The 18,418-nt window shown below is 40.3% G+C and overlaps 1 protein-coding gene across 1 annotated transcript in view; it reads right to left on the reverse strand.

The window, feature by feature from the left end:
- The window catches only part of Myo6 (myosin VI), a 133,912-nt gene that overhangs the window by 1,154 nt on the left and 114,340 nt on the right, over positions 1-18,418 (reverse strand). The window contains exons 27-34 of the mRNA XM_090338539.1: positions 17,280-17,358; positions 16,053-16,213; positions 12,920-12,946; positions 12,515-12,544; positions 10,398-10,436; positions 6,821-6,924; positions 5,742-5,873; positions 2,790-2,816 (exon numbers count right to left, since the gene is read on the reverse strand). Coding sequence (XP_090194665.1) covers positions 2,790-2,816; positions 5,742-5,873; positions 6,821-6,924; positions 10,398-10,436; positions 12,515-12,544; positions 12,920-12,946; positions 16,053-16,213; positions 17,280-17,358 — 599 coding nt within the window. The remainder of the gene's footprint in view (positions 1-2,789; positions 2,817-5,741; positions 5,874-6,820; positions 6,925-10,397; positions 10,437-12,514; positions 12,545-12,919; positions 12,947-16,052; positions 16,214-17,279; positions 17,359-18,418) is intronic.

An 18,418-nucleotide genomic window follows, 5' to 3' on the forward strand; every position in this document is an offset into this window, starting at 1 on the left:
CAGGGGCCGGGACGCGGGGCCCAGGAAGGCAAGGCCGGGGTCCAGGGAAGGCAAGGCCGGGGTCCAGGGAAGGCAAGGCCGGGGTCCAGGGAAGGCAAGGCCGGGGCCCAGGGAAGGCAAGGCCGGGGTCCAGGGAAGGGAAGGCCAGGGCCCAGGAAGGCAAGGCCGGGGTCCAGGGAAGGGAAGGCCGGGGCCCAGGAAGGCAAGGCCAGGGGCCCAGGGAAGGCAAGGCCGGGGCCCAGGGAAGGCAAGGCCGGGGCCCAGGGAAGGGAAGGACCACGGCAGGGAGCCCGCCAGGCCCCGGGGATCAAACCCACCAACACCAGCCACCTCTTAATGAGCGCAACTCAGAACTCACTCCTCACCACTGTCTTTCCCTGACGAGGTCAGCTGTCCACACACTCACACTCACACTCGCACACAGTCACACTCAACACACACACAAACACACGAACACACATGAACACACTCATACACTCACACATTCACACACACACACCGGCCACTGCCGACTGCTCCAGGAGCCTGAAATGTCTCACGGGGTAAGAAAGCATACTAGTATGTTTTTATTAGATTCCTATGTTCTCTCAAAATTCCAAACCCACGTTGTAGACTAGCTTTGACTGTGTTGTTCACAGTCAACACAATAATTTTTAGGAATCCGAATGATAAAGTTATTGACTTTAGTTAAAATGCACTGATTAACATTTCGTTTAAAGATTACACACACACACACACACACACACACATACACAAAGTAGGAGCCATATTTCTAAAAACTATCTAGTGTTGTCAGTTGATTTGGGGATTTTGAAAAGCCAAGATAACATAGATGTTACTATTTAAACTTGGGACAAAAAATAAAATAGTGGGGCCAGGAGTTTGGTAGAGTGCTTGCTTAGCATGCATGAAGACCAAGGTTTGATTTCTCAATACCACATACATAGAAAAAGCCAGAAGTGGTGCTGTGGCCCAAGTGATTGAGCTCTAGCCTTGAGAAAACCCAAGAACAGCTCTTAGGCTGTCAAGGCCTAGGACTGTCAAACAAATAAATAAATAAAAGTAGAATCAAATAGTTACAGTAAAAATGAACTTTCTTTAGAATGTTTACTTGCTGTGAAATCCAATTTAACTGAGAATAAAATCCACTGACATTGGTAGAAAGAGTTGAATATATGGTTCCCCTTGCCAATAGAAAAAGAAAAACCCTCTCTTTTCTGCTAATATGAAACTTTGTGCTCAGCTTTCATTACCCTGGGTTTTTATTTTAACTCGACTACGAGCATTTCTCCTGGGGCAATGACATCACATAGCAGAAACTTTTTCCAAGCTTGTTTAAAATGTTTTATATCCATAGGTTTTAAAGTGGACCAATCGTTCACTTCAGTTCCAAGAATACCAGATATCATTTATGCATCCTTATAAACTCTAAAATCAAAAACTCAAGTACAACCACATAGCTTTTGTAAGATGCTGCAAATACTGAAAGGATGAAAATACTCTTCACACCAAGGAACCGTAAAAGGGGCACAGGAGCAGAATTGCTTTCTTTGCAAATGAGAGAAAGCCAAGAGCAGTTAGCAAAAGTTGTATATGCAGATGAAAGACCAAGAGTTCTGTTAGTGACAAGGTCACCTTTAGCACAGTAAGAGAGATCAACTTACTTATCCTTTTATTCCTGTTTCTGGAGTTACTTAGAGCTCAGTGATCATGCTTGAAATTTAAAACATTCTCTACTATGTAGGAAACAAACTAAACACTAAAGACTCTGGTAGGATTAAAAAACAACCCTTCCCAACATTTTAAGTAGGGACAATGTTGTGCTCTGTTGCCTAGAAATTTATTTTAATATTGATAGTCATCCATTAACTTTTTTTTTCTTACAAAAAATATACTCAATATATTGAGTAAAATTAAGAAACCAAAGTATTTGATAACCTTTTCTACCAATTGGAGAGGTAAAGTTTTGTTGAAGACAAAGGCTAAAAACTAGTATCTATCTTGAGAGTTCAAAAATAGAGAAAAGTGGGGCTGGGAATGTGGTTTAGTGATAGTGTTCACCTAGCATGCATGAAGTCCTGGGTTTGATTCCTCAGTACCACATAAAGAGTTTTCCAGAAGTGGCTCTATGGCTGAAGTGGTAGGGTGCTAGCCTTGAGCAAAAGAGGTTCAGGGACAGTGCCCAGACCCTGAACTCAAGCCCCACAACTGACCAAAAGAAAAAGGGGTCGGGGGAGAGGGAGAGAGAGAAAGGGAGATACTCAGGACAAGAATGGTCATTTTTTAGCCTTTTGCTCCCTCCCCCTACAAGTCAGGGAATGTTTCCTCTCTCTAGTTCTTTCTGTCTGCCCCTATTTGCAATAAATCTTTGCTAACATTTAAAAACTACAACTTCAAATCTTTGTGGATGGAATTGAAGATACCACACAGTGCTTGAAAAGGAAGCATTCGAAACCAGCACCTAGAAGTTAGTCTTTTCTTCTAAAAGGTCAGCTGCCATATTAAGAAATAGTTTTGCTACAATGTAAATTATATATACTCACAGTTTAAAAGCCAACCTTAAAAAGAACAAAATCTTCAGATATGTTTTGTTCTGCATATACATTTTGGAATGATCCAATTAAATGTCTCATTTCAAATTTAATTATTACATCTGGTAAAGACAGACCAACTTTACAATTCCATTTCACATAGTAGCAAAACCATGTTTAATGTAAGTTAGTGCTTTAAAAAGTATTTTAACCCATTTTCCAGTTAGCTCATGAGTTACCACCCACCCATTGACTTACGTGAATTGTTCAAAAATGGTGCAAAATCTGTGAACAAATATTTGATGTTGAAGAAAAGATAAAAATGCCAAAAATTACTTGATAAATTAGCATTTTTCTAATTTATAAATCCATCTCATCAATTGAGGGAGGGGCTGCAAATAATACCGTATCTATAAGCCAGATACCTACATAGTAGGTACTGCTTTCTGATTTGGGGAGAGAAAAAAATGGTACTTTGTTTCATGATGTTTTAGGCTTATTTAAACTAGAAGTACAGGTTAAAAAGGGGTTAAAATTTAAATATGTATTTCAGTTCTCATTCTGAGACACATTGATATCCAAATAAAATCCTAAATGGTGACTATTGACATGGATCACTTTTCACATGTTTTCAGATTTTCTAAATCTTGAAAGCTTATGCCATTTTGATTTGAGAAACAATGCAGTAATTACCACAATCACTATTTTAAGTGACTAAATATGGTGAGTATTTACTGGGTGGCGCCCCACTACCCCCCAAAATCACTTCTGAAAAGTTCTCTGCAGTCCCCGTAACTGGGTTCCAGTGTGCACTCCCCCCTGCACACAGTGCCTCGACCCGGTGTGGGATGTATCCTCCTGCAGTGGGAATTCGCCACGGCTTCTCAGCGCATTAGTCTTTTAGTCAACAACAGCAGGTTACAGCTTTTTTACATCATCAGTGTCATGACTGTGTTTTCAGAGTTGTGAACTGCAATGTTGCTATCAGGCTATTCACAGTGTCTGGCTGCCCCTAAGAACTAACTTCCCCACCAAGCTGAAGGGAACCCCAAGGTCTTCCAGTGCTCCTGGGTCAGATTAAATTTTGTTTTCAGCAAAAGAAGTACTTTTCAGAGCAGAAGTTAAGATTTTTATTCTGAAAGGGGTTCCTATATATATGACAGCTAAATATATGTGGACTATATTCAGAAAAAAATTCCTAAATTTATTCAGATACCTAGATGGATCCCAGAAAATTTTTGATCCACTTTATTCATTCTCTCAAATAATTCATGACTAGGAACAATACTTGGACCAACAAGGTGAGCCATAAATTAAGTACATCTTTTTTGTGTGTGCTAAGTTAGATCAAGTATCGGAGTTTTGTTTTAAATGCACGAGATATTTGTAAATTCATCTAAAACCTGTTACAGTATGGATTTATTACAATACTGACTGCTTCTTCTCATAAAAAGTGCACGTACTCAAACATATACATTCTGAAGTCCATCATTCTGGAAGTATCAGGCTTAAGGCAATCATTGAGACATTTACAGCTCAACAAACTACATTAAATAGGACAGCATATTGCTGTGTGTGTGTGTATGTGTGTGTGTGTGTGTATGTGTGTGTGTGTGTTAACACAAAACAAAGGGAACATCTCAGAAGCCAGATACACAATGAACAGGCAACGGAATCACCCTGCCATCTGCAAATCGTACAGTAGAAACATTAGGCAGGAAAGGAAGAAGTGGCTGTGGGGTTGGTGTGGCTCACACTTGCTGCCCTGAAGCTGAGATGAATGCAGTACCCCTTGTATCACCGCAGTCTGCCTGCTAACAATCCCTGAACAGTCACAGATGGCACTAACAGCAGCCCAGACAACAACAATCCTGCCCACAATCTATTCTTCAACAACTGACACACTAACATGGCATTGCTTGATGGATTTCACTTGAATATCGCTATTATTTACTTATAAAATGGTAAGAAAGAAAATCAAACATAAAATGGTATATTACCTTTATAATAACAATTAAACTGGTTTTGCAAAAGAAAAGAAAATCAAATGTATCCAAGAGCTGATGCCTAAGTAAACTAAGTAAACTCAGTTCATGCACAGCTATCCAGTGTCATGCATGAACAATGCATCCTTTACAAAAAGATATTAAACCTTGCCTCATCTGGGTATTAATGGGAATTAAGCAAATAATCTATGCCAGAACAAAAGTAGCAAGTTGACAAGTGAAGTTCCAATTACAATTTTTAGAAACCAAAAAAACTATTAAATCATGTATCAGAAATCTTTTTAGCACATGCTGAAATCTGTAAGGCTGTAACTACGATCTGGCTAGATGGCTCCTTTTTGTTGTTGTTGTTAACCTGGAGCTTTAACTCTGGGCCAAGTCCCTGGTCCGAGTCCCTGAGCTTTTCAGTTCTAGGCCGCCATCTTACCCCTGAGCCTGGGTGTTGTCCCTGAGCTCTTCAGCTCAAGGCTACTGCCCTACCACTTGAGCCACAGAGCCACTTCTGGTTTTCTACTGGTGAATTGGAGATAAGAGTCTCACAGCCTTAAGTGCCCAGGCTGGCTTTGAACCACGACCCTCAGATCTCAGCCTTCTAAGTAGCTAGGATTACAGGCATGAGCCACCACACCCAGCCTGAGATCACTCTATTTTCCACATTCAAGTGTATACTTGGCCTTTTGTGAAACAACACACTAGTAAAAATAAATGCATAAATAAATAAATACTTGTCTAAGCAAAACCCTTACTTACATGAAACCTGGAAATAAAAAATTTAAAAACTCAAAATTAAGCTCTCAGCAAATAAAAAATAGCCGTTTTCATCTATAAAATTCATTTAACAAGCAACATGAATTATAGTCATCTTTATATTTCCACATGCAATCCTGCTGTCTGTGTGTACACGTGAGGAAAATTATCCAGCTATAACCTACTGAACAACCTGTATTGAAGTCAAGAATATTCTCCCCTGTAATTTATTTCAACAAGCAAATTCAATTTATACTAGCAAATATGACTTCCAAGGTATGTTCAATGAAAAGAACACTATAAAAGACAGGCCATTATAACTATTGAGTTCAGTTGATCTCTATGCACAGTGAGAGAAAAATACTGGGTATTTTACCCAAACATCTCATGTCTAGAGTTACAGGCATTCATTTATATGCAGACTTTGGAACATTCAAAAGTACAGATTTGTTTTTACCATAATCAGTAACAGACTTTGGAGCACGCTGCTCGGTTTCAGTATTTCTCTTCTTGTTTTTAGATTTCCACGCATGATACACTTTTAGTCTCCTATGGAATTCTTCTCTGCAGGCTGCCAGGAGCTCGATATCTATTGATCACACAGAAATAGAGATTGGAGAAAAAAATTAACACACCAATTTATCCATGTAATGTAATTATCTTGCACCATACACAGATATATATAAAGTAAGATTTCAAAGCCAGTGACACACAGCCAGTCAAGGCAGGAAAGTCCATGAGACTCTTACTTCCAATCAGACATCAAAAAGCCAGAATTGGAGCTGTGGCTCAAGTGGTAAGAGTGCCAGCCTTGAGAAAAAACAGTTCAAGGACAGTACCCAGACAGAACCATGGGTTTAAGCCTTAGAACTAGCAATAATAATAATAATAATAATAATAATAATAATAATAAGCATTATGCAATATTATGTTTCAGAGTCACACAGCATTTTCTCAAATATTAATACCCTATATCATTTGTTCCATACAAAGTCTGGTGGAACAAATATTCAGAAAACTGAATCATAAATGTTATAGAATAAAAAGCTATGTTTGGCTGCAACACATTTTTTATAGTTATATACTCGAATGAGGAGGGAAAGAACAGTGAGAAATTCTGCCCAACTGCAATACTTCTTCCATTCCTACAAGAGTCCTGGATTAAAACAGCAATTTAAACAAAACTATAACCATGTGACACCCTCTGGTGTTTAACACCATTTTTCTATTGGAGGAAAATCACTTTATAAAGAAAGGCTGCTCTGCATTCATGAACAGACTATTTGATAAACAGATATTTTAACAGTAAAAGGGTCAAGTACTAACAGAGCACAAGCCATAAATTTTCTTATTATCTTTAAGTAGTTGTACAAAGGAGTTGCTATTTTGAATACAGTACATCTTGATTGGTGTCACCCCATCATCATCTGCTCCTCTACGTGTTCACTTCAAGACTGCCTTACATGTCCCACAACCTAGCCAGATTTTATCACTCATCCCTAGGGATACCCCACTTGCCCAGCCTCCCACACTCACCACAGGAAGTGTTGATGGTGTCACGGAGCTCTGCGTATCTCCATTTGCTGAGGTCATGTTTCTTGGTTCCAGCAGCTGCCTTGGTGGCTTGTACAGCAGGACCTCTGAAAGGGTTATAGGTGGTTATGCATTTACACTAGAAACACAACATTGACTCAAGAAGTGAATAAAGGAGTCCTGAAGTTTGAGAACTGGAAATTACCAGCAAAACTTAATTTTTATGCCTTTGACAGATTCGATTAAGAATGATGTGCTAAAGCTGGGTTGTAGTTCTGTGTAGAGCACTGAGCTAGCATGCACAGGGCCTTGGGTTCAATCTCCAGCACCATTACAAAGAAAAGAGAAAAGGTACACTAAGAAAAAAACATATCCAAGTCAGTTAATATTTGATAACTGCATTAGGTTTTATGTCAGAAATTGTGATCCCAATATTCCAATATGCTTTGGACTTGGCCCAGAACTCAATTTAAATGTTCTTACATTATGGAAGCACTTAAAGTTCAAAACGACATTTGCACCTATTTCGAAAAGCCAAAAAAGAAATCTTAATAGACTTAAGCGATCACTTGCATCACATTGTGTACGATCCACTAGATCACCCAGTACAATCACTTCTGAAAACCACAGCCACCTGGGCTCCCTTCATATGCACTGGCACCCCATCCCCGGTCTCCCCAGGCATCCGGGTGTGCAAGGCCTCCTCAAGTGAGTGGCTAAGCCATGCCCTACTGCATGGGGCTAGCACAGATAGGCTGGAAAACAGAACATGCGGACTCTCCAGGTTAGTGAATCATCATTGATGGGAGAGGATTTGTTGGGTCATAAGGTACATAGCAGAAGTTTCAAAGGGCATGGCTATATCTGTGCCACTCTTGGAGCTTGAACTCAGGGCCTGGGCACTGGCCCTGACAGTTTCTGCTTAAGGCTAATGGTCTACCACTTGAGCCACAATTCCACTTCTAGCTTTTGCTGGTTAACTGGAGATAAGAGTCTAACAGACTTTCCTGCCCAGGCTGGGTTTGAACCACAATCCTCAGATCTCAGCCTCCTGAGTAGCTAAGAATCCAGGTGTGAGCCACTGGCAGAATCCAGCTGTAATCCTTTTTTTTTGGGGGGGGGGGCAGTCCTGATGCTTGAACTCAGGGCCTGAGCACTGTCCTTGCACTTTCTCAAGGCTAGAGGTCTACCACTAGAGCCACAGCACCACTTCCTGCTTTTTCTATGTATGTGGTACTGAGGAATCGAAACCAGGACTTCGTGCACACTAGGCACGTACTAGGCACTACCACTAGGCCAAACTGCCAACCTGAGTTGTAACACTTTTATGCTCAGTACAACAAAAGAAGACCTTAAATCCTGAGACTTCATGGCATGAAAAAAAAGGCAGCAGAGATATTAAGATAATCAAATATCAAAGAGCCAAAATAATGCTTCCTGTGCATTACACAAGTGAATTTTCTTTATTTACTTGGAAATGATTTACTCTTCAGAAGGGTTAGCAAGGTGTACTACTCAAAAAGCAACAGATACTTTTTCACCATGCTACATTTTGAAAAATAACAGAAATCCTACCTAATACTCAACACATAGTCACTTAGCAACTCATCTACTGGAAAGAGTATTTAACAATGTATAAGTTCTTCCAGAGACAGAAGAAATTATCCTGGTCACACCTGTAATCCAATCTACTTAGGAGGCTGAGACCTGAGGACCACATTTCAAAGCCAATCCAGGTTGAAAAGTCCATGAGACTTTTTTTTTCTTTTTTTGCCACTCCTGGGCCTTGAACTCAAGGCCTGGGCACTGTTCTTGGGCTTTCTCAGGGCTAGAGCTCTACCACTTGAGCCTCAGCATCACTTCCAGCTTTTTTCTATGTATAGTGGTACTGAGAAATTCAACCCGGGTCCTTGTGCATGCTAGGCAAGCACTCTACCACTAGGCCAAACTCCTGGCCCCATGCTCTTGAGGCTCTTCCAATTTTTTAAAAGTTGAGACTTGTATCTCCAAAAAGGGGAGGAGGGAATACTTTTTCACTCCTTGGCTTTAAATGAAGTTAATAAGTTATCTTTTCCCATATAGGCTTTTATGTTGGAGGAATAAAGCAACATTTTTTTACACTGTCTTCTTTTAAATGTTTGACAAGGTGAAGGGCAAGGTATGGTCATTCAGCCTTACAATTATGATGTTTTACTGTTCTGTACAATCTGTATTTTTTCACTTGCTGCGGGACCAGCAGCTTTGCATGTGGCCTTTATTTCTGCAACCCGACACACCAGTCTTTAAAGACAGGGCACTGCATACTGCTGTGTGCCAGCAAGTACTCTCTTCTCCCCTTCACAGTAAATTATGCTTTAATAGTTACTTAAATATTCTTTTCTCTTCTATACCCCTGAATAAAACAAATGAAAAACATTCTCTTCCCTCAACCCAGATCTCTTCCTAGAGTCTTTCGAGAAAAGCAACTGAGAATTATTATGATTTTTGTGGGTTTTTTTATTTTACTTTGCTTTTGAAAGACAAAGTGACTTTACATAATATGTGGTTTCATTGACTGTCAGAATATACATGAGGTGTGCTTTGAAACTTTTAAGAAATAACACTGAGTTCTAATAATTAAAACATGATTTTAATAGCACCACCTTTTCTTTTTTTTCATATATTTTTATTGTAATTAATAGAAGGGTTACATGATATTTGCCAGATAGATAGTAGCACCACCTTTTCATTCACATGACTTCAAACAAGAATATACCTGCTACAAAATATATTCTGTGGCTGAAGTAAATGAATGCAAATATATTTAAATGCACGCCTCCCTTCAGCTCTGGGGTAATTAAAATAGCAAAGCAAAGGTGCAATTTACTGATCATTAGACTCGTGATAAAGACAATCAGGTAAACAATTCATTAAAATAGAAGCAAAGCTTAGTTGATTTTTTAAAAATATATTAAGTGAAGACTTTTAATTAACTGTGTAACGTGAAAGCTGACAATTAAAATGTTTTGATTCATAGTCGCTATGAAAGGAATGGACCAGACCCTGCTGGGAAGTCATATGCTTGGAGGGCTCCATCTGAACCAGTGCCACAGAGCCCCGAGAAGCCACATCCCCCCCCAGACAGGCACATGTTCCCAAGCTAGGGGCAGCACCCTCTAGGTTTCCTTTGGTCAGGATGAGGACACTGTTGACGGTGAGCAGTGCCAACAAGGGCTCACCCCATCCAGAATACCACTGTGCCCCTGAGAACAGCCATGGGGGGACAGAACCCTACTTTTTCTTTCTGTTTTTCCAGGTCCAAGATCAAGACTTCACCTTGAACTAGATACTCAGTGCTGATTTCACTCACTGGCTAGCACTCTACCAATTGAGCCATGCCCTCCACCCCGAACTTTACTTTTCTAGCTCTTTGATACTGGGATGGGATGAGGGGCCAAGTAGTATTTCCTGTATGGAAATTTCACGCGGAATAAGTGGGCTATTCATACAACAGGCTCTAGTCCAAATGATCAAGTGATTTTAAAATGTGATTTGATTGTTTTGTGATGAAAACGTGTTTCACTAGACACACTGCACTAACCTACTCAAAAATTCTGACATTTCTTTGGCCATTTGTTCCCTATAAGAAAAATGACAAACACAACAGTTACACACACCCAATACATACTGCTTGTTCATATCAATTTGTTGACAATTATTATCAGTTTATTAACCACTCACAATTATTTTACGTTGCAAAGTTAGGATATATTTCTCAACAAAGCTAATGATAAAATATGGTAAATCCAGTTAGCTACTTGAACGTGTGTGTGTGTGTGTGAGTGTGTGTGTGTGTGTGTGTGTGTGTGTGTGTGTAGATGTATGCACACAGTACTGTGACTTGAACGCAGGGCCTGGGCACTGTCCCTAAGCTTCACTCAAGGCTAATGCTCTATCGACTTGAGCACAGCCCCACTTCCATCTTTTTGCTGGCTAACTAGAGATGAGTCCCCTGGACTTTCTACCCAGACTGGCTTTGAACAGCAGTTTCTGACATCATAGCATCTTGAGTAGCTGGTTTGAATGGTGTGAGTCACTTCTCCATTTTTACATAAGAACTTTCTGGTGAAGTTGCACCACAGCTAGTTCCTCTGGTGTTTTTCATGTACCAAATATAAATCATGTGTTCTAAATAGATGCAGAAAGTCTGTCAGAGTACAGATTTCTGCAACAGAGACATTTAGTAATTAGGTGAGCTAATCAGATAAACCATAATGGTGGTAAACCAGCTGATATGTTTTATAATATCAGAGTTTTTTAAAAATCAAATACATTCACAGCTCTAAAATTCCAAATCAAAGTAATTTTTACAAAAAAGAAAAAGGAAATAAATATACATACATGTTCAGTGAAAGCTCTCAAGTATTCTTCCCTTCCAAGGATTCCTAGTTCCCAGAAGAAAAGCCTTTTTTTCTTTTATCACCCAGGAGGGTGTAACCTTTCTTAGCACTTGCTTAATGCTGTGAAATGGGCGGGATGTTTCTGTGTGTTCACTAATGCTTCATTAATTTCATTATTTCATGTGGGCACTATTTGCTCTTTCCCTTCATTGTTTCTCAGTCGTTCTATGCCAACAACCCTGGTAAACGTCAAACCTCACAAATCAGTTATGCTTGCTCTACAGTAGTTTCCTAGATGCTTGCCAGAAGCTGAATGAGACCCTGGACCCAGAGCCCTGCAGTGAACACTAGTCCCCACGAGGCACTGGGAAGTCTCTCTGAGCAGGCACAGCCAGGAGAGCGATCTTTACAAACCGATTTAGTAAGGACAAGTAACAAACCATAAAGACTTATAATCTAATTTTAAAAAAACCTACCTTTTGAGCACTGTACCACCAATTTCTCTTTAAGCTAATGGTTTCTCCAAATTTTCTCATTATAGAATTCAGTGTGACGGGGTTAAGTATTTTTAACACTATCACCCTCCTCCTCAAGGCTTTTGTCTGTTCTGATTGTCTCTCTGATGACCTCACAATTCATTTCAAGCGAAACAAGTGGCTGCGATTCCACACAAGCACTGTTTTACCATTACTGAGTGTTCTTTGACCTCTCCCTTACATGTATCATTTGGAGAGAGATATCTACATGGCTTACATAATTTATAAGGTATTTATTATTGGTAGTAAAGCCTGATATAGAGTTGGGGATTATCACTATAAGGATTGGAATTTTGAAGTTAAGATTTAGATATAGATATAAATATAGATATATTGTGTAAAATAATATTTTCCTTTCTAAGCCTTGCTAGGATTCTCTGTCTGTGAAGAGACTTAAATTGCAAAAATATGCACATACAAGTTTAGATTATGACCTTTTTTAGATATCAGTAAAAACCACCAATCTAGATACTGAAAACTAAATATATTATGTATTCCTACTTACCCCTCCACACCAGCTGTTCTGACTAAGGTAAAGGAAAGTTAAAGCACTAAAAGAAACTGAAGTTTTAGCACAAACAACACAGAAAGAGGACCACAGTATAAATTACTGAGAAAATTAAACAACAGCCTCAAACAGTTTCCTCGTGCATGGAAAAAATGGTTTATCTCATTCTCTTCTAACAAACGAAAATAATTTAAAATTTACTCCAAGGAGTAAACTACTTCTCTCCAAAAAGTACACATAAACTATTTTTAAAAGATGAAGGGAAATGACATACGGAGTCATTCTGGGTCTTGGTCCATCATTTCTGTAAAAAGAATATAGTTCAGTTAATATCATCACTAATTCCAAATTGTAAAAAAAAAAATCTGTGCTGTATAAATTTGGATTCCAGTTATTCTTTCATTCATTGATTTTGAAAATTCAATTACCTTGAAGTGAGATTAATCAGAATTATAATATATTTATAAATCTTCATTCAGTGGATTATGAAAGAGTAAATTAAAGAAGTGAATAAACACATATAAACTGGGAAATTCTTAACACTGTGAGATTTATCCAGAAGAAAATGTGAGTATTACTTTATAATTTCAGGTAACTGAAATTACTGCATCAAGGAGTGCACGTGTAACTTATTGAGATACCTTAAAAACACGTTTACATATATGAAAACAACTCTTACTTAGGAGTTACTTGGCAGGAATTCAAGCTGGAAAAATAAAATTGTTCATTACAGCAGAATCCATTTATATGTATTTTTTAAACACATCTCAGATCCCAAGAACACTTTTTTTTGTTATGTTTTCACAACAGGCTTAAGAGAATCTCACTTACATGTGAGTTACAGAAAAAGTTCAACACCAAGGAAAAACAAAAACATGTCATTGCAGTTGACTGATTAAGACAGAAGACCTCTAATGTGGTATATCTGTATAGAGCATCCATCATATATAATGAAATCATAGAGCCTGCAGCACAGTGTCCAAAATAATCCCAAGAAAGAGAAGGGGCTGAGAGGACCTGGGGGTAAAGGAGTGGCCTGTCGCCAGGACCATGGACAGGAACACCAGCACTCACTCTTTTGCCCTTCAAGTCAGGATGTCCTGGCCACTTCCTTTCTTTTTTTTTTTTTCTTTTTTTTTTTTTTTTTGCCAGTCCTGGGCTTGAGCTCAGGGTCTGAGCACTGTCCTTGGACTTTCTCAAGGCTAGAGCTCTACCACTTGAGCCTCAGCACCACTTCTGGCTTTTTCCTATGTATGTGGTACCGAGGAATCGAACCCGGGTCTTCACACATGCTAGGCAGGCACTCTACCACTAGGCCAAACTCCCGGCCCCATGGCCACTTCCTTTCTTACAGTGCTCCCACTGTGTCCTTCATTCCCCTTAACTTAATCCCAAATCTCTCTACTCGGGTCGTGAGTGCCTGCCCTTCCTCGGAGGACTCCCTGAAAGAAGTATACATAGGAAGGAGCTGCGTGCAAGCCAGTGACTGCACAGAGGGCCTGACGGCAGACTAAACGGCCCTGTGCATGATTCCCATCTCAAATGCTTAGCATCAAGCTTGGAAGTGAGTCCTAACTGTTATTCCAGTAACAAGTCCCTAAGAAAAGAACTTGAGCCTTGATAAGCCCTGTGCTGTCAGCTACCACACATCCAAAGGAATCAAGAAGAGGAGCTGCAAGAGCCCTACTCACTAAAAGCTGAACTTGCTACCACTATGCTACAAAAGCCCCCGGCCACCCAGCACACACCAGGCGAAACAGAAGAGCAGCCAGCCACACCCTCTGCATTTACAAAGGACACAGACCAAAACAGTTTAATTAAACTGAGTTGTTAATAAACAGCCCAAGAGCTGGACAGAAACCCAGCAAATAATTACTGTAACCTGTGTGGTATAGCTTAGCTAGCGTATTTACAACGTTTAGAATGCAGACACTAGAGAATCACTTACTAGAAAACTGTGTGCAGGTAACTTAAAAAACACTTTCCCTCCTCATTTTTGTGCTCAGCTCAATAAAATCCAACCATTTGAATTACAATCAATTCAAACCCAGTCTTCTGTTATGAGGAAAGAGCTCCATCTACTGACTATCCTAAATTGTTCTGAAGATCTAAAAGTAAAGTCACATCTATGTGCTTTTTATTACTCCTACATGTGAAAAAAATAACATAAAAACAAGTTTTGCTTTGCTTGGGCAAATAATCAAAACTCATTTTCATATTCTGAATTTGAGGTAAAAAATAAAACCGATTTGCAGTTTCCTGTAAATATTAAGATATTCCATATTCCTCCTCATTCTCTATAATACCTAAAAAATAGTCTTGCACCAGTGGCTTATGCCTGTAATCCTAGCTACTAAGGAGGCTGAAATCTGAGGATCGAGGCTCAAAGCCACCAGCTCAGGCAGAAAAGTTCCCAGAAGACTCTTCTTTCCAATTAACCGCTCAAAAACAGGAAGTGGCACTGTGCTCAAAGTGGTAGGGCTCTAGCCTTGAGCACAAAGAGGCTCATGGACAGCAACCAGTCCCTGAGTTCAAGCCCCACAACCAACTAATAATAGTAATAATAACAGAAAATTGAGGCATCAAAAGATATCAGTATTAATAACCTTCCTTGGAAAGAAAGTCCATCTACATGGAAATACTGGAGAGTGAATATCTCCTGATTTCAAATATTAGGGAGTATTATATATAACTGTGGGGTTTTTTGCCAGTCCTGGACTTGAGCTCAGGGCCTGAGCACTGTCCTTGGGTTTTCTCAAGACTAGAGCTCTATCTACCACTTGAGCCTGCACCACTTCTGGCTTTTTTCTATGTATATGGTACAGAGGAATTGCACCTGGATGTTCATGCATGCTAAGCAAGCACTCTACCAGTAGGCCAAACTCCAGGTCTATTTTTAAGACATGACATTAGAAAAATAAAGCCAGGCACTGGTGGCTCACCTCTGGAATCCTAGCTACTCAGGAGGCTGAGATTCAGAGGATAGTAGTTTGAAATCAGCCTGAGCAAAAAAGTCCAAGAGATTCCATCTCCAATTAACAAAAAAAAATTCCAGACTGTTGGTGTGGCTCATGGGGGTAGAGTTCGAGCTGTGAGTAAGCAAGCTGAGCAAGTAGTCCTGAATTCAAACCCCACAATCAACCGAAAGGTAGGAAAAAAAAGAGAAAAAAGTCTTAACATATATTAACATACTAACATTAACATATATGTAACATACTAAATCTTGTGTCACTCTTCAGAAAACTGAGGAGTCAAAATAGTTAAGTAGCTATAATCTGAGGAGACAAAATAGAAAATATTATGTTACAATACTCGGGCAATTTTAGAGTAAAAGTTGAATCATTTTCTTCTTTTTAAATTTATGTATTTATTCATTCACTCATTCATTTGCTGGTTCTGGGCCTGAATTCAGCGCCTTGCACTCCTGCTCAGCTTCTTTGTTCATGACTGGTGTGTTCTACTACCTGAGCCATGCCTCCAGCCTTACGGACTTTTCTGCCTGGGCTGGCTTTGCAGTATGGTTTTCAGATCTCAGCTTCCTACAAAGCTAGAATTACAGGTGTGAGCCACTATGGGTGCCTGGCTTAATTAAGCTGTTCTCCTAACGGAGTATTTGTTAACTGAAATTTCAGTTTTCCTTTTCACCAGTTTAATAAGTGACTGGGAAAGTGTTTCCTTCATCCTGACACAAGTGGAACAAATGATTTGAAAACAACTGTACGAGGACCCCCGAGGCCCTCCTACGACTTGAGGGAAGAGAGCAAAGCCAGGGCGCCGGTGCCCAGCCCGCCCAGGGTCCCAGGGCCCAGTACCTGCGGAGGGCCAGGTCGCCCTGGGCCTCCTCGGTGATGAGCTCGGCCTCGCTCTGGACAATGCGCAGGGCCAGCTCCCGGTCCCGGCGCTCCTGCTCCAGCACGGCCTGTTGCTGTGCCTCCTCCTCCCGCTGCCGTGCCAGCTGCTGCTCCACCTCCACCTGTCCAGCACAGAAGCCCGTGAGCCAACCCAGAAGACGTCGCTTGTAAAGGGTGGAAGCCCGGGGGCCCAAGCCAGGACTTGACACCCACTGCCCTGGTGAAGCACCGGTCAGCCTTGGATTCCTCCCACAGGACTCTCGTGCTTCACTTTCCCACGCTATAGGGAAGGCAGCTCATAACCCTGTGGTTATGAGCGCCCCAAACATCTGGAGAATGCTCTGATTAACACCAACACCGGCAGGGCAGCAGCAGGGATATACAGCCATATCAAGGCCCAGACAAACAGACACTGGCCAATTATTCCCAGACACAGATCTTTGTAAAAGCTGGGAATAGAAAGAATACTTTAATCCTATCCTAGTAACTCACACCTAACAAAGTTAGAAAGTACAATTTCAATTTTTTTGTGTGTGTTGATACTGAGGATTGAATACATTGAAGGCTTTGCACTCTTGTTTAGTTCAAGGCTCTGCTCTAGAACATGAGCCACAGCCCCACTTCTAGCTTTCTGCTAGTTAACTGGAGATAAAGAGTCTTACAGTTTTCTTCCCCTGCTGGTTTCAAACTCCTACCTGTAGATTCTTACATCTCAGGCTCCTGAGTAGTTAGAATGATAGGCATGAGCTATCAGTCTCCAGCTCAATTTCAAAATATTACTTTAATCCTAACCCATTAACACCAGCATCTGTAAAGTTATGAAGTAACATTTTAAACCATAAAATTTATGTTTTAAGTAAATGTTTTCCTGACTTCCCAGCAGGCATAACATTAACCACATTAATCAAGCTAGGCATTTAGAATAGCTAAATGCTTTCATGTGTGTTAACTCATTTAATACAAGTGTTATGTAACCCACTAAATAACACAGGGAAACTCAGGTCCACACAGCATTTGTTATGCCATGCATGAAGCCACACTATCTGCTGGTGACAATGCCTGGATCAGAACCTACCTCCCTTGCTCCGAAGTTCCATCTCCAAACCACTGGGTCACACGAGCCAGCAGCCAGCTGGTTTAGCAGCTCACAATCTCATTTCCATTTCTTTTATTCCCATACATAGATACCTGAATGCGCTTTTCATCATCTTCCCTTCTCTTCCTCTCCTCCTCTTCTTGTTTTCTCTTTGCTTCCATCTCAAGTTTCCTAATGGAGAAACAGAAAACTCTTGACATTCTTCATAGAAAATACAGACTTCTTCAGAAGGAAAATTAAGTGTAAACAAAGGTGGTAGAATGGGAACTCAAGATTAACCTGGAGGCCACATGTATAATCAGTTTATTCTGAATAAAAGAAAATGTAACTTCACTGTCAGCAATTCTTAAAGCAAATATAATTTTATTCTATAATACTTCTAGATTCACTTGGTTATAAAGTCCTAGATACAGGTACTTTCCTTTAGTCCTACAACAAATAAATGCATTCCTCTGTCTACCCTACCCTGGCAATCTTCCAAAATGTTACCTGTTTTAAAACTTCAGGGAAGTAGAAAGAAATCCATTTTTCTAGCTTTAGAAATATGCACAGCCACAGCTTTAATAAGAAGTCAGGGAACCGGGCACCAGTAGTTCATATCTATAATCAGGAGGCTGAGATCGGAGAATCATGGTTCAAAGCCAGTGTGGACACAAAAATCCATGAGACTCTTACATCCAGTTAACCACCAGAAAACCAGAAGTGGCACTGTGGCTCAAGGGGTAGGGTGGGAGCCTTGAGCTGCTTGAGCTGAAGAGCTCAGGGACAGTGCCCAGGCCCAGAGTTCTGATCCCATGACCGACCAAAAAAAAGAAGTCAGGGGGGCAGACAAATGGAAAAAGGAAGGGTGAGCAAATCAAGTCATAATACTCAATGTACAAACTGAAAATGAACTGAGGTACCATGAGGGGATGGGTAAGGTTGGGAGAGATGGGGGAGAATGATGGGATTGTACTCATAAACTGATATGTTGAATAAAATGTCTTCACACAACTACTTCAAGGGAATAAAAATAAACAATAACAACAGAAGCCTAAAACTGAGCAATGGCAGCTCATCTTGTAATCCCAGCTACTCAGGAGTCAGGCCTGAGGACCGTGGTTCAAAACCAGCCCCGGCAGGAAAGTCTGTGAGACTCTATCTCCAATTAACCAGCAAAAAGCCAGAAGTGGAGGTATGGCTCAAGTGGTAGAATGACAATTTTAAGGAAAAAAGCCAAATGAAAACTTGA

The sequence above is a fragment of the Megascapheus bottae genome, chromosome 8 (genome assembly GCF_031878675.1).
Source record: "Megascapheus bottae isolate mThoBot1 chromosome 8, mThoBot2.hap1, whole genome shotgun sequence".
NCBI classification, from domain to species: Eukaryota; Metazoa; Chordata; class Mammalia; order Rodentia; family Geomyidae; genus Megascapheus; species Megascapheus bottae.